The sequence below is a fragment of the Garra rufa genome, chromosome 11 (genome assembly GCF_049309525.1).
Source record: "Garra rufa chromosome 11, GarRuf1.0, whole genome shotgun sequence".
Classification (NCBI taxonomy): Eukaryota; Metazoa; Chordata; class Actinopteri; order Cypriniformes; family Cyprinidae; genus Garra; species Garra rufa.
In genome coordinates this window covers 33,978,389-33,999,583 of record NC_133371.1, presented here as the reverse complement: position 1 = coordinate 33,999,583, position 21,195 = coordinate 33,978,389, and the positions used below count along the sequence as shown (strand labels likewise).

Here is a 21,195-nt window from a genome sequence, read left to right as displayed (position 1 = left end):
ATTCAAATAGAAAACAGTTATTTTAAATAGTTAAACTATTTCAGAATATTGGTGTTTTTGCTGTATTTTGGATCAAATAAATGCAGGCTTGATGAGCAAGAGACTTCTAAATCTTACTGTTCAAAAACTTTTGACTGGTGGTGTACAAATATTCCCCATTGTTTTTCATAAGTATGATGCCATTAATCTGTATGTGTAACAACAATTACACAATAATAGTTTTTTATTTACATTTTTTTATAGTAAGAGTTTTTTACTAAGTATATCATAAGTGTTTATAGTAACTCTATATGAAGTAAAGCATGTCACATTGAAAGACAATGCTTTATATGTCTCAAAAAAGAAATGTAACCAATATAATCACACAAGTGGATCAAAAAAAATCTTTTTAATGTAAAACATATTTTCCCATTACCAACTATGCATATAACAGCAGTCATAGTCAAAATAGGCAGCCAGATATAAAAGATATAAGAAATTACCATGAGCATACTGTAGTATGTTAAACATATTAGCACAGTAAACAAGCATTTTCTCCAATACAAAACAAATGTCTACTCATCTAAAATTACCATATGCCCTTTAAAACTATAAAAAAAGCTACTGTCAGAATAGTACAGTATGTGATATCTATATGTGTCTGTTGTTGCTGCTCAGCATTTTGGGATAAGCCGTCCCGATGGAGCGGCCGTGTCTATGCACCACCATCTCCAGCTGGTACTCATCCAGATTGACCACGGCTGTGGTGGTCTTCTCAGTGGACGTGAGGAACAGGATGGTAAAGATGGCCATCTCAAACTCAGGACTCACACCAACAAAAGCACTGGCCACCGGCTTGACCAACCCATGCCAGCTGAACTGCACATTCAAGACGTGGTCATCGTCATCAGGCTGCATGAAAGAAAAAACAAAAACAGATTCAGAAAAGTCTGTACACAGAACAACAACTTCTTACATATACTATCAGTCAAAAGTTTTTGAACAGTAATATTTTTGTTTTTTAAAGAATTCTGCTCAGCAAGCCTGCATTTATTTGATCCAAAGTACAGCAGAAACAGTAAAATATTTTTACTATTTAAATAAGTTTTTTTATTTGCATTTATTTTAAAATGTAATTTATTCCTGTGAATTCAAAGCTGAATTTTTAGCATCATTACTCCAGTCATGTGATCCTTCAGAAATTCCAATATTCTGATTTGCTGCTCAAAAACACGTATTAATATTATTATTATGTTGAAAACAGCTAAGTAGATTTTTTTTTCAGGTTTCTTTGATGAATAGAAAGTTCAGAACAGCATTTATAATATAAAATATAAATCTTTTAAAACATTATAAATGTCTTTTTCATCACTTTTGATCAATTTAAAGCAATCATGTTAATTTCTAAAATTTCTTCTGAAGGATCATGTGACACTAAAGTCTGGAGTAATGATGCTGAAAATGTAGCTTTGATCACAGGAATAAATTACATTTTAAAATAGATTCAAATAGAAATCTGTTATTTTAAGCAGTAAAAATATTTCACATTATTACTGCTTTTGTTTTATTTTGGATCAAATAAATTCTTTAAAATACATTAAAAATCTTTTGACTGGTAGTGTGTATTTAACATTCTTCAGATTTATTGATAAAAAAAAAAAAGTACCACATCATTGTCTCTGGCTTTATAGCCCTTGTAATCAAGAAGCTCCTGCTTCTCTTGCAGGTAAAACTGGACCCAGTTGTGAAGACCCATGATTTCTCTACCAAACTTGGTTTCCCCAACAAACACATGCTCAAATCCACTGGAGTCCTCCCTTTTTGAAAAAAAAAAAAAAATAAGATGTATTTTTTAATTAGAGCAGATAAGAAATAAAATATATATTTATTTTATGTTGCTCTGGTGTAAGTCGCTTACCCTCCGTTTCTGTCTCTATGATAAAGGCGGAACCACATGTAGTACAACTGACTCTTGAACTGTCTCAGATCCGAGCGTGATTTTCCCTTTCCAATCAGGTACCGGTGGGCACGCTGAGGGAGTAAAACTATTTTTTGAGATTAAAAACAAATTTAAAGGAATAGCTCGCCCTCAGGGCATCCAAGATGTACATAATACATTTTATTATTACAAACATGCAGCTTTTCGATCCCAAGAGCTGTGTGAACTACTTGTGGATTATTGTAAGGTTTTTAGTAGCTGTTTGGACTCTCATTCTGACGGCACCCATTCACTACAAAGGACCCATTGGTGAGCAAGTTATGTAATGCTAAAGTTCTCCAAATCTGTTCCGATCAAGAAACTCATCTACATCTTGGATGGCCTGAGGGTGAGTAAATGTTCTGCAAATGTTCATGTTTCGGGTTAACTATTTCTTTAATGCTCTAAACGAATGACCCCAGAATCATCATCATCATACGCCCTTTCACATTTTTTCCTCTTGTCATAATATGTAGCTTCCAAGAACAGGGTGTGGCAGGGAACAACCACAATATTTTGGTTAGCAACAGGAAAAAGGTGAACTTCTCTTGTAGAGAATCTTCTCACTAAATTTGTACTAACTTTTCATTTAGCCATTGCATCTAGAAACAAGAGAAAATATGCATTTCTATGTGGTAAAAAATATGATTTGAGTTATTAGAGGGTGAATTCATACCTTCATGACTGCTGTCTCTAAGATGGCATCCAGAAAGGAGTTATTTTCAGTCACCTCCTCAGCGGTCACCCTCTCTGCCACACCAGTGGACCTCTCATAGTTGTCTAAAAGCTTCATGAAGCCTGTTGAGAGGTAAGCAAAATTGCCATTTAAAATCACAGATGATCATTTTTGGTTGCTGGTTATTTTGATGGGTAAATATCATATTTACACATTTAAAAGAACAGATGTAAACCTTCCTTTACTTAATTTTTCTGTCAGTCAAAAGTTTGAACAGTACGATTTTTAATGTTTTTTAAAGACTTCTCTTCTGCTTACCAAGTCTGCGTTAATTTGATCCAAAGTACAGCAAAAGCAGTAATATTGTGAAATATTTTTACTATTTGAAATAACTGCTTTCTATTTAAATATATTTTAAAATGCAATTTATTCCTGTGATCAAAGCTAGATTTTCAGCATCATTACTCCAGTCTTCAGTGTCACACGATCCTTTAGAAATCATTCTAATATGCTGATTTGCTGTTCAAGAAACATATATGTGACCCTGGACCACAAAACCAGTCTTAAGTCGCTGGGGTACATTTGTAACAATAGCCAAAAATACATTGTATGGGTCAAAATTATTGATTTTTCTTTAATGCCAAAAATCATTAGGAAATTAAGTAAAGATCATGTTCCATGAAGATTTACTATAAATATATTAAAATGTAATTTTTGATTAGTTATATGCATTGTTAAGAACTTAATTTGGAGAATTTTAAAGGTGATTTTCTCAGTATTTTGATTTTTTTGCACCCTCAGATTCCAGATTTTCAAATAGATGTATCTCGGCCAAATATTGTCCTATCCTAACAAACCAAATATCAATAGAAAGCTTATTTATTGAGCTTTTATGTGATGTATACATCTCTAATGAATAGAAAGATCCAAAGATCAGCATTTATCTGAATTAAAAAGCTTTTGTAACATTATATACTATACCATTCAAAAGTTTTTGGGGGGTGGAAAGAAATTATAGAAAGTAATACTTTTATTTAGCAAGGATGCTTTAAATTGTTTCAAAGTGTTGATAAATATTTCTATTTCAGAAAAATACTGTTCTTCTGAACTTTCTATTCTGAAAAACCTGAAAAGTTATACTCCGCTGTTTTCAACATAATAATAATAAATGTTTTTTTAAGCAGCAAATCCCAATATTAGAATGATTTCTGAAGGATCGTGTGACTGCAGTAATGATGCTAAAAATTCAGCTTTGAAATCACAGGAATAAATTACATTTTAAAATATATTCAAATATAAAAGCATTTTTTTAATATATATTATAAATTTAAACATTTCAAATTTATACTTGTTTTTCTGTACTTTGGATCAAATAAATGCAGGCTTGGTGAGCAAAAAAAAAATTTGACTGGTAGTGTACTTTTTTTTAATGCTATCCTGATTTACATTAATGTTTATGTAAAGTCTATTCAATCAATGTCAAAACTTCCTCATTTTTTGTATATCAATAAGTGTGCTATACAATGTTTGTATGTTCCCTGTCTTGTAAGTGCGCAATAAAATATTTTATGCCTATTTCATGATTCTATTCAACTCATATATCCAAAACATGATGTGATTTAAGTTCATATGCAGGAGGTTTCAGATTTGCATTTCAGATTCGCATATTTCTAGTAACATGTTGCATCACGCAACCATGTGGTTTCTTTCATAAATCAAAAGGAGAGACTGAAAGCAACATGAAACAGCATTCAGAATCCCACCAGTCAACTTTAAGATTAACTGCCTCCCCAAACACAATTACATTTCATAAAAAATCTTGGTGTGTCCCTTTTAAGGGCATGTTTCAGCACAGCTTGATGGATAAATAAGCTTTTGTACAAACTGACAGAGTAATTAAAGGGGTTAGAGGTTTTTACAAAAGAAACCTACGAGCGTAAGTGGTGATGGAGTTCAGTTTGGCCTCATCGACACTGGAAAACAGTGGGGATGAGGCGTGGTCTACTGCTCTGGTGCTTCCCTGAGGTATGTAACCAGCTTTGCCCTAAAAATTGTGAGAAATTATAGTTATACATGATTTGTCACTATACTTAATACTGTGGAACATTAGAAACTATTGACACCTGTAGTGAAATATTGTAATGAGTCCCAGGCTTCAGGCGATTCACATCCAGCTTCCAGAGCTCATTGAAAATATTCGAAAGCTCCTGGTTGACCGTTTGACTGAGAGTGTAGAGAATAAAAGTGAATTGTAGAAAACATTTTCATATCATATCAGATTTAGTGACCCTGGACCACAAAACCAGTCATAAGGGTCAATTTTTTAAAATTTAGAATATACATAATGCATAATGCAATGCATATTACTAATCAAAAATTAAGTTTTGATACATTTAAAGTAGGAAACTTACAAAATATCTTCATGGAACATGATCTTTACTTAATATCCTAATGATTTTTGGCATAAAAGAAGAATCGACTATTTTGACCCATGCAATGTATTTTTGGCTTTTGCTACAAATATATCCATGCTACTTATGACTGGTTTTGTGGTCCAGGGTCACATATATTATAAATATACAATTAGAAAATAAATTTACCTAGATGCATCACTGAAAGAAAACAGTGCAGGCAGCAGAAGGATCCATCCAAAATCATACCTGCAACATACAAAAATAAGCAACACTTTTCAATATCTGGAATTTATTTATCACTTTTTCATTAACCATTTAGAGTTTGAGTATATGCAGTACATTTCATGCTATTTTAACTACTTAAATGAACATATTTATGCAATTATGTAAGAGTAAAGAGTAATGAAAAAATCTATGCAAAAAAGGTTAAAAAGCATTGAGAATTTTTCTGAAAAACACTAAACACATGGACTTACAAACCAAAAAAGCAACTTAAGAGGCACTAAAAATACGATATTAAAGATTACCACGTTAACTCGATGACTTTTTGCAAAACAATTCTGCTTTCTAAACAGATTAAACATAGACAAAAGTTTACAAGCGTAAAAAAGTTTTACACATACCCCTTACGCATGGTTTTGTTTTAATGCGCGTCCACAGATGAACGCGAGTGCCGTTTTCTTCTTTTGCTAAAAGTCTTACAAGAGCTCGACCAGTTGAGTTGCCTTTGGGGATGCTCTCATGCCTAAATACACCCAAATACCTTCACTATGTCGATTCAGAAATGGAACAAGGGGGTAGAATGAAATTTTACATCAAACGGGAACATAAGTGGGCGGGTCTTAGCAGAAGTTGTTTATGTTTGGTCAAAATATTATTAAACCTAAAAAGCGGTTACCTATATTAACTTTTAATTGTTTATTTTTACACATTTTTTCACATACTAATAGAATTTCAGTGTAGAAATTAAAGTGTAAACTATGAACTTTGCAGCTGAACGAAGTAGCACACGGAAGGCTTAATCGTCACAAGGTAATCGTTACTTTTCTCCGCGCTGGTTAGAGTGGACCAATCACAGTAAAGCGTGGTTACTACATAATAATTTTATATGATAGCTTTCATAGAGACGACAGATGAGGATTCTCGTGTGTATATTAGATAGTTATAATTTGTATGAAAACGATAAGAAATTTCGGCGCACAAATATATTCAATACGCCAAAGGATTTGCTGAGATTTGAATGCGGTTTAATAGCATATTTGGCTCTCTGGGCTCTCAAGCGCCACCTTTTGGAAGCCAACAGGACAAGGATTGAACCATTTCATTAGTTTATTTCTAAAAACTGAAAGCAAAAACTGGACATAATGTATAACCTGGAAGCATGGAAGCCACTTATATCAATATATAATTGCCAGTAAAATGTAAAAAATACAATATGGACTTTATTATACAATACTGACAAGCAGATATATATAGAATGCCCAAGAGATGGCGTTGTTGATTAATTTATGTACGGTCCCTTCCCTTAGCATAGTACAAAATACCATTTTTTAAATATCAATAATAATAATAATAATAATAATAATAATAATAATAATAATAATAATAATAATAATAATAATAGACACCATCACAAAACGTGTAATGGTTTTACTGTTTATACTGAGACTTGTATTGGTTTTAATGGAAACCGTAATAGGTCCTGTGGGTTTCCAACTGCTAATTGTTCGCCTTCTATTGGTGGCTTGTTAAAACCACTAAATCGTAATGGAATATGTCTCAAAACACATTAAAAGATAACTCTTTTTAATGGTTTTAATGCTTAAAAGTTGGTTTGTAATGGTATTTTTAGAGAAAACCACCAGAACTTGTGATGTTTCTGTTGTTTTTCAGCAAGATTCCCACAAAATGCACTTACTATAACTTTAATGTAAGTATTTTAAATTTTTTGTTTATGACGGCATTGTGGAAACAATCGCTATGAAGTACAGTATCTATTTTTCCAAAAAGGTTACTAAAATATTTAAAACATTTCATTTACTCTTTCTTCTTTTATCAAGTCATACACATTGGTTATAGACAGTGTTGGGGTAACGCGAGTTACGTAAACAGATTACTTTTTAAAGTAACGCATTACTTTTAGATTTACAATAAAATATCCGAGTTACTTTTTCAAATAACATAAGTAACGCCACTTCCTTCAGCTTAAAGCTTATTAATTTCACTTTTTGTGTGAACGGGTCTTTACAGTTGCTAGAAATATAATTTTTGGGCTTTTTGTTATTAACACATAAGCAAGACCAACTCAGGTGATAAACGTAACGCATTACTTTCTACAAACAGTAACTAAGTAACGCAATTAGCTACTTTGTTAAATCGATTAGCTCAATATTCTAATGCATTACTTTTAAAAGTAACTTATCCCAACACTGGTAAGAGAATTTACTAATTGTGTAACTAATTGAAATGAGTGCAAGAAATTATTAAAACCTGCATGCTTTCAGTATTTTATTCACCTTTAAAAATGAGTAAAAGTCAACAAAGTACAAACAAGTAACTCTGAAAAGGTTATGAGTGGCACTATATTTTCAATATATTTTTCAGCTGCTTACAATTTTGTGGACATGCTGGTATTGCATTAAAAAATTCATGCTACATGATAGCGTTTCCATAAACGAGAACATTATTGCTATCCATTTAAGTACTGCAGCAGAAGAGAAAAATAATTCACATGTACTTTCATTAATTGCTAATATTTATCCAAATACGACTTAAATAACATGCAAACCTTTACAAACCAGGTGTAAAATATATTGTACAGAGTTCTGCAAGCCAATGCACAAAGCATATGCAGATTCATTGCATGTATTGGCTTGATAAACCAAAATGTACAAGTCAAAAAAATACAACTTAAAAAACCCTCAAACATCTAGGCGTTTATGTTTAAGACTGCACCTGGATCGATCATTCAGAAATATGTTTGATTATTGCTAATGTAATTATTGGTAGTGTACAACTTTAATTTATCAATAAAATATATCCTTGATTTTGACTGAAAGTGTCCTTGTGCTCTTCTGCCACCATAACAACTGGCACAAACATTTAATCGGTCACAGATTTAGGCAGACAGATGATAAAGAATGCATACTGTATCTTTCCAATGACCAGCAAATTACAGTAGGACTGCTATTCATTTTAGAAATAAATCATATCACATCGATCCACAAAAAAAAAAAAAAAAAAAAAGACACACAGGGCAGACATTCTTCCATCTACCTTTGAGACATTAATTATTTAAAAAATGTTCTTAAAAGGCAATTGAAATACTTTAAAATGGTGTTTTAATGAGTTGAAACGTGGTTGTGATTGATATATTTGGCATTCAGATGGAGGTGCGTGTGTGGAGGTGTTGGCATAGGGGTTGGCACAGTCACTTCCGATTAAAGCAGCAGCACTGGGGCCGAGAGTGTCCCTGCAGTGCCCTCACACGTTGGAGTCATCATCCTTCACACTGTCGTTGGGGAACGACGTGGAGATCTCCTTGAAGAACTCGTCCTCCTTCAGCATACTCTGAGCAAAGGATGCACAGTTTAGACTCACGCACACTATTGTGTATATATAAAGCAATACAAGTGAGAACAGATGTGCAGCTGCTTGTTACCGTTAAGTTGTTGATGCCTTCAGAGAAAGCGCCAATCTGCCTTACTGTGCCTTCAGAGTCCTCCATCTAGGGATTGCAAAGGAGAACAAAGTCATATTACGATGGTATTTTAGTGCCACGTAAAAAACAAACAAACAAAAAAAAAAAAACACGAAGATTACGAGATTAAGGTTGAAATATTAAGAGAATAAACTCAAAATTATGAGAATAATGTCAAAAAGTTTTGAGAATAAAGTCGAAATTACAAGAACAAAGTCGAAATTACGAGAACAAAGTTGAAATTACGAGTATAATGTCAAACTGTTTCGAGAATCAATGTTTTGAGAATAATGTTGAAAAGTTTTGAGAATAAAACTGAAATGTTGAGAATAAAATCTAAATGTTTCGAGAATAATTGTTGAAATGTTTCGAAAATGAAGACGAAATTCCGAGAATAAAGTCAAACTGTTTTGAGAATAACGTCGAAATGTTTTGAGAATAATGTTGAAATGTTGAGAATAAAATCTAAATGTTTCGGGAATAAATGTCGAAATGTTGAGAAAATGAAGTCGAAATTACGAGAATAAGGTCGAAATGTTTCGAGAATGAAGTCGAAATGTTTTAAGAAAGTCGAAATTACGAGAATAAAGTCGAAATTATGAGAATAAAGTCAAAATTACAAGAATAATGTTGTAAAGTCAAAATGTTTTGAAAAAGTCGAAATTACGAAAATAGTCAAAATTCTAAGAATTAAGTCGGAACGTTTTGAGAATAAAGTTGAAATTACAAGAATAATGCCAAATTATTTGAGAATAAAATCAAAATTTAAAGAATAAATGTTGAAATGTTTCGAGAATGAAGTCGAAATTATGAGAATAAAGTCAAAATGTTTTGAGAATAAAGACGAAATGTTTTGAGAATGAAAGCAACATGTTTTGAGAAAGTAAGAGAATAAAAATATAAAAAAATGTAAATTATGAGAATAAAGTCAAAATTGCGAGAATAAATGTCGAAATGTTTCGAGAATAAAGTTAAAATTGTGAGAACATTGTCTTAATGTTTTGAGAATGAAGTCAGAATGTTTTAAGAAAGTCGAAATTACGAGAATAAAGTCAAAATTACAAGAATAATGTCGAAATGTTTGAGAATAAAGTTAAAAATTACAAGAATATTGTCGAAATTCCGAGAATAAAGTTGAAATATTTCAAGCACAAAGTCGCAATGTTTGAGAATAAAGTCTAAATGAAAGGAATAAAATCTAAATGTTTCAAGAATAAAATTTAAATTATGAAGATTAAGTCGTTTATTCTCAAAACCCTTTGACTTTATTCTCAAAACACTTCGACTTTATTCTTGTAACTTGTAACTATTCTTGTGACTTTATTGTTGAAATATTTCCACTTTATTCTTGTAATTTCGACCTTATTCTCAAAATATTTGATTATTGCAGTTCATTCAGTAATACAGCTGTATGTGAATGCAAACTATCCGAAAAGTAAGCTGAAAGCACTCCCCAAAAAAAAAGAATCACCTCTGAACAGCATGAACAAGTCATTAGTAACTCGAATCCCACTTCCTCACAGGGTAACATATTTGCATAATGGCCGCCTATGTTCTACGTTGGCTGGCCACGAACAACTTAACCTGCACTCAAACAAATAATTTTACAGACAACTGCTTCTTTAATTCCGGGGATTCACAAAATGCTTGCTCTTGAAAGACCAGCTAGTTCCACTGAATCAAAGTGTTGTTTGACCTTGCATGCATGTAAACCTGTTATAGGAGACTCCCAAAACAATATTAGACACCTTAAAAATGGCATAATGGGGCACTTTAAGGTTATCGACTATTGGATAATCAGCTGAACATTTGGAATAATAAAGGTTTTTTCATATTTTTGAAAGATGTCTCTTATGCACACCAAGGCTGCAGTTATATTATCAAAAATACACATTGCTAAATATTATTACAATTCAAAAGAATGATTTCCTATTGCAATAAATTTTAAAATGTAAATTATTCCTGTGATGGCAAAGCTGATTTTTCAGCTGTCACTACTCTTGTCTTCAGTGTCACATGGTCATTTAGAAATCAAAATTACTCTTTGCCATCACAGGAATAAATTATATTTTAAAATGTATTATAATAGAATATTTCCATGACCATTTCTATCACTACCTGGTCGAATCGATCTAGGTCATCATCATAGATCTGAAGCTCCATGCCTCTGTAGCCTTTCTGGAAGCTGCGTCCTTTGGGCATCTCCACATCCATGGGACACACATACTCTTCATTGTCCTCTTGTTTCTTCTTCCGACCAAATCCTCCAAACGCCAACTTGTGCGGCTACATTTGACACAGACACACAAATATGACTCCAAAATGAAAAAAATCACATGCCAGTTCTCCAATAGATGGACTGGAGGTGTTCTGCATCATACCTTGACTTTAGCTGTAGCGGTGAGTAAGGTGTAGTCTGGGTTTTCTAGACACTCCTGTTTGTGTTGCTGAGCCTCTGAACCCACCAGCAGGTTGAAGTGAGTAGCCAGATGCCTCCGCAGAAGAGTCTTGTTAGGGGGAATATTTAGCAGCAAAGCCATCGTCTCTACATTAAAGCGAGGTTCCAGCACCTGAAAGTACAAAAGAAAAAACCTAAGACAACCATTCCAAACAAAAGCATTAAACTAGTACAAAGTGGTTTCTCACCATCAGTCCTCCATGTACTCCACTGCCCCTCAGGTTGGGTGCGTATTCAGCCAGGTCAACGGACCGCAGCCACTCCATCACACGGTGGTTGGTCCATTGAGAAATCTCAGCAGGACTTATGTTGTTCTGAAATGATGGTGCGTATACGGATGGGTAGTTTAAAGTACAAAAATAACAAGACAGCAAAGATTAGAGTTTGGACTCTCTTCAAACCTCATCTGAAGGTCTTCGCCGCAGACAGTTGGGGTCGTAGTTGTTGAGCCGGAGCACCTGGATGGCTCTCTTAATACTGAGGTGATGAAGAACACTGCCCACTTTCAGAGATAACAGGTCGTCCTGTTTAGAAACAGACAGGAAAGAGTGGATTAGAACAACTTGTTTTTAATTACACTGTCGTTCAGGGATTTTAGGTCGGTAATTATTATTTAAATATATATATATTTTTTTATTAATACTTTTGAGCAAGAACACATTAAATTAATCAAAAGTGACAGAATGATTTATGTTTTAAATAAATGCTGCTCGTTTGAACTTTCTAATTACAAAAGATTCCTTAAAGGGGTCATCGGATGCCCATTTTCCATAAAGTTCATATTAATCTTTAGGGTCTTAATAAAAAGTCTGCAATATACTTTGGTTCAAAATTTTCAATAGTAGTGTAAAAAAACACCCTTTTACCTTGTCAAAATCAGCTCTGCGAAATATAAGCTCATTTTATTGCATGGGCCTTTAAATGCAAATGAGTTCTGCTTGTTTACGTGCTACAACGATCTGTCACTCTACATTAAACAGCGCCAAAACGCTGTTTGAAATCTGAGACTTTGTTTCATATCAAAAGTAACAAAGCACAAGCTTATTGCAATTTATTGGATAAATCTAAATTTTTTACCCAGCCCTACTTGGGTCTTTTATTTAGTGATTAAAACTTCAATGTATATGTCAAAATGTGATATTTACTAACCACAGTCATATAGTGGAGCATTCTTCCATCCACACGTCCCTCATCAAACTGAGTCTTGTACTGTGGGAGGCCAATATCATCAAGCCACCCTTGAATAGAAGGAAAGAGGTAAGAAAAACAATTTAATCTGATACTATCAGCGTTAATTTTATCCTAATTTAACACCTATTCTGATACATCCATTCCTTACTTGTCACCCAGTGGTAGTCTAGTTTGCTTCTGTTGTCATCTTCTTCTGAGCCCAATGCCTGCAGGGCTAGCTGGAGTTTCTTCCTGTGTAGAGGGTGTTTTATTCCCAGCTCCTGCATACAGAGGGCAGAACAGTGTTTAAACATGAATTTCAGAGGGAAAACTGATTATTACCAGGTTCTCCACATTTGGACTCCCCTATATGCTTTCATCCTGATTGTAAATAATAAAAACTCACTCTTTCCAGATCCTGCTGGGATGCCTGTAGGAGCGTCTGGCCAGAGGCGACCCACTGCCTTGCCAAACTCACATACAACCCCAGTCCCTGCTCCTGCATCCAATCGCACACCTGTTCCCGGGACCAGCGTGCAAACGGAGCATCCAACTCACTGGAAAACACAAACAAGCAGAACTTAAGCAGGAGGTACAAAGACAGTGACAGTAATAAATAAGTTTTTAACGAGGAACTGAAACTCTGAATCAATAAGCTACAAGTTTGTCAACAGGGTGTTTACCAAGAGCAGATTGTTTAATTTTGAGAAGGAGCTCTATCATGTGTCACTGTGATTACTGACTGATTACCTGTTAGCGTTCTGCAGGTCACGTGACCAACCCAGCCTGGGCCCAGCTGTGGCTCTGACTCCACCCCGTTTAAACTCATTCTCTGACAGGTTATCATCCAGGTTGAATGTGGTTGATTGACTTCTTTTGAGCCTTCAAAGAAAATGAGAAAGTTATCAGTTCAACTGAGACGAGTTAACTAAACAAATAAAGCAAATTAGTTAATGAAAAAAATGTAATTTGATCTAAATTTGTTGTAATCTGGCATTTGAAAATTGTGAGATTTTTTTTTACAAAATAAATAAATAAATGATTAACAATTTTAAAATAAATAAATAAATACATAAAATATACAATTTGCAATTGCCAGATTGCAGCATTAAGGTGATTTTTAAATGGTGTTAAAAAAAAAGAGTTAATGATGCAAAAAAAGGATTTAAATGATACTGCATGTTTTGAATGACTGACAAATTCAAGTAATATTAGATAGTCCAAAAAAAAAAAAAAAAAAAAAAAAAATTATATATATATATATATATATATATATATATATATATATATATATATATATATATATATATATATACACACACACACACACACACACACACACTTGTAAGTGGTGTTTATGTAAAAAAAAAAGTAAAATGCAATCTAGCATTTGAAAATTGTTAGATATTTTTTAGAAAATAAATAAATACGTATAAATAAATATACAATTTTCAAATGCCAATTTGAAACATTTAGGGTGATTTTTAAATGGTGTTTATGTAAAAAAACTAGGGGTGGGCATAGATTAATTTTTTTAATCTAGATTAATCTAGATTAAATCTTGGAATTAATCTAGATTAAAATGGCTAATTTGAATTCTGCTGAAGGCATTCAGAATATGTGTGCTACCCAAATAATGACTTAAAGTCTTTGAGAATGGATCATAAAAGCTCATAAAGCTGTTCTATGATAATTTGTTGATGAAAATAAATTATGTTCAATTAGATGTACTTGTGTTTACTAACTAACTAACAATGAAATTATTTTTTCTACCTATTAGATTGTGTGTTTTTAACGTCAACACCTACCCAACCCATTACATGTTACACCGTACTTTTATTTTGACAGGTTGCCGTGAAGTTTCTGTGTATACAGTATGATATGATGCTAGTTTTCTCAAATGAAACGGTATAAGTGACACTCACAGCAGTTTGGGAGATTGAGTTTATCTGTTCATGTGAGATGAAAATGCCAAAAATTACCGGGAGCGTCACGTGTGTTTCAGTATGCGTGTAGTAAAAGCTCGTCTCCATCATTCATACATACAGCTAGGCAAACGGAACATATCAGATTCATATTAAAACGGTCTTTTTGCATTTCAGGTTTCACATACACTAGTCCACATCGCGATTTGAATTAAGTGACTGACCAACATTTGATTTATGAATCCAAAAAACGACGAATTTACGTGGCATTTCGCGCTATAGTAGATTCGGTTTTTATGAATGGAGGACGACGCGATCCCGTCTGTGTTTTGGCGGAGGAGACGTAAACGCGCGACCATATTCTACAGTCTTCGGTATACATCCGCGTTAAACTATCAAGGTGAAAGTCATCATAGCTTGCGTAGTTTAGACCCAGCTCCCAACCCAAATTTGAGGATAGATTAACGGCGATATTTTTTTTATCGCGCGATAAGAGTTGCACGTTAACGTGCTGATAACGGCCCACCACTAAAAAAAACATAGAATTATTAAAATGATTAGAAATTAAATTAACTATTGTTTTTCATCTAATATGTATATATTTTTTAAGCTTTTTCAATTAACACACCAAATTGTTAATTAGGTGACAATTTGTTAGCTAAAAATAACAACACTGCCACAATATGAAATATTCTAGATAAGGAAAGACCCCAAATGTCCAAAACGTTCCAACCCTGCAGCTCTGTTTCAGACTCACTTTCCAAAGAGTGCTTTGATTCCTTTCGACTTTTTCTTGCCCTCCGGTGAAATGGGGAGAGTGTGTGTGCTGTCACTGTTAGCTGACCTCTGCGGCATGCCTGCCAGATCCAGATGGTCAGTGCCGTCCCTCTCTGTCTCAGCTGTGCAAACAAACACATACACAAGAAAAGGAAAAGTCCTGTTGTTGCCACAGCAAACTACGTTACCCACAATTCCATGGTCAGTCAAGCATCATATAAACTAAAGCTTATGGGAAGGAAAAAATATAAGGCAGTTGTTCAGTTGGGAGACCAAAGCAGTAAAAATGTCACGAATAACAGGAAGTTTAAAAGAAATAAAGCCCAAAAATGACAGCGTCTTCCTTGAACTACTGGATTCAGCATCATGAGGCAAGACTGCGGATGACTTCTCGTCTGGACTGAAGAACAACTAGATTGGGTTTATTTTAGGAGTGGAACCATGGAACAAAGTCACATGTTGACATTCAAGTTAACACAATGGAAGTAATAACATCTTTGTTATTAAATGGCATGAAATCCAGCCTGAGCATACATTCTTATGCTAGTTTGGATGTGAGGGGAACATATAGAGCTGTGAGAATGTGGTCAGGATATATTTTGCGGTCACAAAATAACATGCGATGAGGACAGAACCTCTATATTCTTCATCTCCAAGGATTGACGCTGGTTACCACATGAGCTCAATGTTTAAACACATCTATTTAAACTATTATTTTGACAAGAGGACTTCAAAACACCCATAATCACCATTACTTAATTTAATTTCACCTCCTGCTATGAAGAATAGAAATGAAAATAAACCAACTCCAGACCTAAATTTCTTACTTTTAAAACATAGACCTTTTTTGAATCAAGCTTGAAGCTAAAATAAACAATGTAGTCCCTCCTAATTTATGTAATAAATCACAATAATTTGGGCAACATCAATTAAATACTTGTTGCATCTGTGTGTTTATATAGCAAATGAACTCTTTAAAGAGTTTTTTGAAATGGTACAACATAGTCAGAGAGCCAGTTAATTATGGGTGGAAAATGCATCAAGGTGAGGGATTATTCCTTGAAGGAAAGAAAGAAATGAAGACACATTCAGGTTCTTCTTTGTTTTTCTCCAGAGAGTCCATACAGCAGATCCGATTCATAAATGGCTGTCTGCACTAACTTTAGAAACTTTTTCATCTAAAAGACAGCTCTCTGCTTTTTTTTTAAATCACTATATATCACCTGACCATGGGTGTATTGATCTAGAGGTAAGATAGTCATACCCAAATTAGGGGCACTAGCAGTCCTCTTCCCTCCCTTGAGCTTGAAGAATCCTCGTCCGAAGGAAGATCTCATCTTTCTGGTGCCGAAGCTGTCATCCTCAGATGTACGAGAAGAGCTTGGAGATTTGGGTGGCAGAGTAGTGATCTTGTTGAACTCATCAAATGCTTTGCTCTGAAAGTTCAGGAAAAGAACATTTCAGAAACCACAAATAACCTTAAATATGTAATATAAGAAAAGCATTCTGATAATATAATATACACTACAGGTCAAAAGTAAGATTTTTAATGTTTTTATTTTTAAAGAAGTGTCTTCTGCTCAACAAGCAGCATTGATTTGATCCAAAGTACAGCAAAAATAGCTACATTTTGAAATATTTTTAGTATTTAAAATAACTGTTTTCTATTTGAATATATTTTAAAATGTAATTTATTCCTGTGATTTTAAAGCTGAATTTTTAGTATCATTACTCAGTCACAAAATCCTTCAGAAATAATTTTAATATTCTGATTTGCTGCTCAAAAACAATTAATTATTATTATGTAGAAAACAGCTGAGTGGAATCTTTTCGGGTTTCTTTGATGAATAAAAGTTCAGACGAACAGCATTTATCTGAAATAGAAATCTTTTGTAACATTATAAATGTCTTTATAATCACTTTTGATCAATTTAAAGCATCCTTGACAAATCGAAGTATTAATTTCTAAAAAAATTTCCCAAAAGAAAAAAAATATACTGACTCCACGCTTTTCAAATGTATAGTATATAATGTTACAAAACCTTTTTATTTCAGATAAATGCTGTTCTTTTTTCTAATAATCAAAGAATCCTGAACAAAAACTACTCAACTGTTTTAAATATTGATAAATATTATAATAAAAATAAATGTTTCTTAACAGCAAATCAGCATATTAGAATGATTTCTAAGAGTAATGATGATGATTTAGCCTTGATCACAGTAAAAAATTACATTTTAAAATGTATTCATATATAAAGAAGTTATCACAAATATTAAAAATATTAAATGTTTACCGTTTTTGCTGTACTTTGGATCAAATAAATACAGGCTTGGTGAGACTTCTTTAAAAAATATGAAAAACTTTTGACTGGTAGTATAAATAACATTAATCAATATAATAAATTCTAATTAATAATAATAATATAGTTAATAATAGTTATAAAATCCTAACAAAAAAAAATAATAATTACCTCTGCTGGCCTCTGATCTACTGTTAACGGCTTCTGAAATAAAATAAAATAAAATAAAATAAATGCACAAAAGGCTTTTTTTTCTCTCACTTTAAATATTCAATATATTGCTTAACCCTAATAAAAACCCTAAAAAAAAAAAAAAATTATATACATATATATTTTTTTAACACAAGTTAAAGGGATAGTTCACCCCACCCCAAAATAAAAATTGTGTCATTAATTTCTCACCCTCATGTTGTTTCAAACTTGTAAGACAAATTATTATTATTTTTTTTATTATTATTATTAAAACTGAGAGCTTTCTGACCCTGCATAGATAGCGTCGCACATCGAAGACTGACATGGAAGAGAAATTTTTTTTGAAAAAATGTGTTACTTGTTTTCTTGTATTTGTATTTTGTTTTCACAAAAATTCTATTATCTTCATAAAATTATGGTTGAACCACTGATGTCACATGGACTATTTTAACAATGTCCTTACTACCTTTCTGGGCCTTGAACGTGTCAGTTGCGTTGCTGTCTATGCAGGGTCAGAAAGCTGTTGGATTTCATCAAAAATATCTTAATTTGTGTTATGAAGATAAAAAAGGTCTAACAGGTTTGGAACAACATGAGGGTGAGTAATTAATGACAAAATTTTCTTTTTCAATCTTGAGGCTTAAGACTGAGCTGAAATTCACCTTTTCACTGGCTCTTCCATCAAGGTTGTTCTGGCTTGCTGATTTTGAGACCTCTGTAATTCTAAAACATAAAAAGACATTGTTACAATCACCCTTTCCGATATACAGACAGATGAAACCACTATGTTTAAGGTGTTCGACACACACTTTGATTTACAATAGTTGCATTTCAGGTTACTCAAAAACTGGCAAATCAAAATGTGCCATTTTTGTAACCGAACTCCACCTGTGACACACATACTCACTCGGGACTCTCATCTAATGGGGTCTCCTGTGATTGAATTGGCTCCTGACACTCTGTCTCACTACAAAGGACAAACACACAAGCATTGGGATGCAGAGGTGGTGGCAAAGCATGATGGGTAAGCAGTGGGGTTTATAGAAATACATGCATTGATATGCTAATGGTGAGAAAATACACCATAGAATGATAGGATAGCATGAATAGGGTGACATGGTCATGAACTAGACAATAGGCATTTCAAAGACTGGAAAGGATGGAAAGAGGATGCTAACATAAAGCACAAGATAGGAAAAGCCTTCAGAGGTGCTAACACTTAGGATGGGATGCTTAGATGCTATAACATAGGTGGGATGCCTTGGGACATAAATCTACAGCCAGAGTTAGGATATAAAAGAATGTTTGCTTCTCCAGATTTTATCAGATGATGATTCTGCGTGAAAAAACGACCTCGGCAGACAAAAAGGCGTGTTTTTTAATGTACTGAAGTGATTCTGTACCTTGATGGCTGCATGTGTTCCAGGACTGAATCGCTGTCTGCTTTGTCTGGGGATGAGACTGCGAGCGATGACACTTGGAGTGTACTGACAAATGTAGTTTCCTACAGATGAAGAGAACATGCAAAGGTAAATCCACACCAGTGAATTCTTTACACAAGCTTTCAAAAAAAAAAAAATCAAAACCCTGTAGTTCCCAAACTACTTAAAAAAAAACATATACATATATATATATATATATATATATATATATATATATTATGAGAAAAGATAAGATAATAAAGGCTTTTTTGCATTTTTTATGATAATTAAGTACATTTTCCCCTTATATTCTAATTTCATTGTTCACAAACTATTAAAAATAATTTTCGTTAAGTGAAATAAAGCCGTTGTATAATATAATATAATATAATATAATATAATAATATAAAGCCTTTTTTTAATGACAATTAAGTACATTTCACCTTATATTATAATTAATTTCTGCAATTTTCTACGGTTTCTTAATACAGTAAAAAAAAAAAAGCAACTATTTTATATCAGCATATATTAAATATTTACAATTTAAATAATCCAGTTTTTGTGTTACAGGTAGTGTTATTATTCACAAACTATTACAAATAATTTTCGTTAAGTGAAATAAAGTTGTAATATAATATAATCTAAGCTTTTTTTTGCTTTTTTATGATAAGTATATTTTCCCCTCTAATTTTTTTTTGGAATCTTCTAGTGTTTTTGAATACAGTAAAAATTATTTTTATGACAATCAAGTACATTTTCCCTTTATATTCTAATTAATTTCTGCAATTTTCTAGTGTTTCTGAATACATATACTGCACTTTCATCTTTACATTAGCATGCATGCCTTTCACAAATAGAAATATTTACAATTTAAATAATCCAGTTTGTGTGTTACAGGTAGTGTTATTATTCATAAACTATTAAAAATAATTTTCATAAAGTTGTAATAAAATAAAATATAATATAACATAATATAATATAATATAATATAATATAATAAAGCCTTTTTATGCTTTTTAAATGATAATTAAGTACATTTTTCTCTTAATTTTTTCTCGCAATTTTCTAGTGTTTCTAAATATAGTAAAAATACTGTACCTTTTATCTTTACATCTGCATGTATGCCTTTCACAAAATAGAAATATTTACAATTTAAATAATCCAGTTTTTGTTACAGGTAGTGTTATTATTCACAAACTATTAAAAAATAATTTTCGTTAGTAAAATAAAGCTGTAATAAAAAAAAGAATAAAATATAAATCTTAGACAAAAAACTTTAACTTAAAAAAACAAAAATTAAATAAACTGTTGCCTTGGTTGAAACACTAAAATTACTCAAACTGAAATAAATAAATTGAAGCTAAATGGAAATTTAAAATAATAATTATAATAATGACAAAACATAAAATTACTAAAACTTAAAAAAAGAAAATAATTTATTCTAAAACATAAAAAAGCTTATTCAAAACTTTAAAATACCATAATAATTATATCAACAATATGGTAACACTTTACAATAAGGTTCATTAGTTAACATTAGTCAACTAAATTAGTTATCATGTACTAAGAATGATACTTCTACAGCATTTATTAATTTTAGTTCATGTTAATTTCAGCATTTACTAATACATTATTAAAATCAAAAGTTGTACTTGTTAACATTAGTTACTGTGAACTAACTTGAAGAAAGAATGAACAATAGTATTTTCATTAACTAACTAATATTAAGATCAATAAATACTGTAATAAATGTATTCATTGTTTATTCATGTTAGTTAATACATTAACTAACATTAACTAATGTAACCTTATTTTAAAGTGTCACTAAGAATACTAAAAAAGCAGTTTTGGGAGTCCTAGGCTGCATACATAATATTCCAAGGATCCATGACTTCTAAACAGTAATATCTGAAGACATTCAGTCACTCCCTGACAAGTGCATATCGATGTCTTGGATCGTCTGTGACAGTATGAGTCACAGGTTGACATGTTGTGTGTTTCTGCAAGTGTTCAATTTTGCCTTTAGCTTGAAAAAACACCATCAACACAACTTTGCTGAACTGTCAATCAGCTTGTGTTGCTCTAAATTAAGAATAATTCTAGGCTGCAGTGCTGTGATTTCGGATTAGGCATGCCAAAACAAAATATAGTTCTTTCACAAGGATGCAAACTAACCACAAACAGTGAATGGCATTATATGAATTC

At 32.5% G+C, this 21,195-nt stretch overlaps 2 protein-coding genes across 8 annotated transcripts in view; both read right to left on the bottom strand.

Annotated features, from left to right (window-relative positions):
* Positions 1-373: 373 nt before the first annotated feature.
* endouc (endonuclease, polyU-specific C) lies at positions 374-5,825 on the bottom strand. The gene is made up of 8 exons (XM_073850632.1): positions 5,671-5,825; positions 5,234-5,293; positions 4,757-4,856; positions 4,566-4,677; positions 2,634-2,755; positions 1,898-2,010; positions 1,646-1,796; positions 374-891 (listed from the first exon to the last, which is right to left on the bottom strand). The coding sequence occupies exons 1-8, from the start codon at positions 5,679-5,681 to the stop codon at positions 631-633; spliced, it is 930 nt and encodes a 309-aa protein (XP_073706733.1). The 5' UTR covers positions 5,682-5,825; the 3' UTR covers positions 374-630.
* Positions 5,826-7,540: 1,715 nt separating this feature from the next.
* The window catches only part of ppfibp1b (PPFIA binding protein 1b), a 43,063-nt gene continuing 29,408 nt past the window's right edge, over positions 7,541-21,195 (bottom strand). For 4 of the 7 annotated variants that reach the window (XM_073850354.1, XM_073850356.1, XM_073850359.1 and 1 more), the window contains 16 exons: positions 18,973-19,073; positions 18,477-18,536; positions 18,232-18,292; positions 17,549-17,581; positions 16,342-16,513; positions 15,058-15,199; positions 13,126-13,257; positions 12,782-12,932; positions 12,545-12,656; positions 12,355-12,443; positions 11,607-11,729; positions 11,394-11,519; positions 11,129-11,317; positions 10,866-11,033; positions 8,709-8,774; positions 7,541-8,617 (listed from right to left, as the gene is read on the bottom strand). In XM_073850354.1, coding sequence (XP_073706455.1) covers positions 8,531-8,617; positions 8,709-8,774; positions 10,866-11,033; positions 11,129-11,317; positions 11,394-11,519; positions 11,607-11,729; positions 12,355-12,443; positions 12,545-12,656; positions 12,782-12,932; positions 13,126-13,257; positions 15,058-15,199; positions 16,342-16,513; positions 17,549-17,581; positions 18,232-18,292; positions 18,477-18,536; positions 18,973-19,073 — 1,812 coding nt within the window. In that variant the 3' untranslated portion in view covers positions 7,541-8,530. The remainder of the gene's footprint in view (positions 8,618-8,708; positions 8,775-10,865; positions 11,034-11,128; positions 11,318-11,393; positions 11,520-11,606; positions 11,730-12,354; positions 12,444-12,544; positions 12,657-12,781; positions 12,933-13,125; positions 13,258-15,057; positions 15,200-16,341; positions 16,514-17,548; positions 17,582-18,231; positions 18,293-18,476; positions 18,537-18,972; positions 19,074-21,195) is intronic. The other 3 variants (XM_073850355.1, XM_073850357.1, XM_073850358.1) reach the window with 3 other exon arrangements.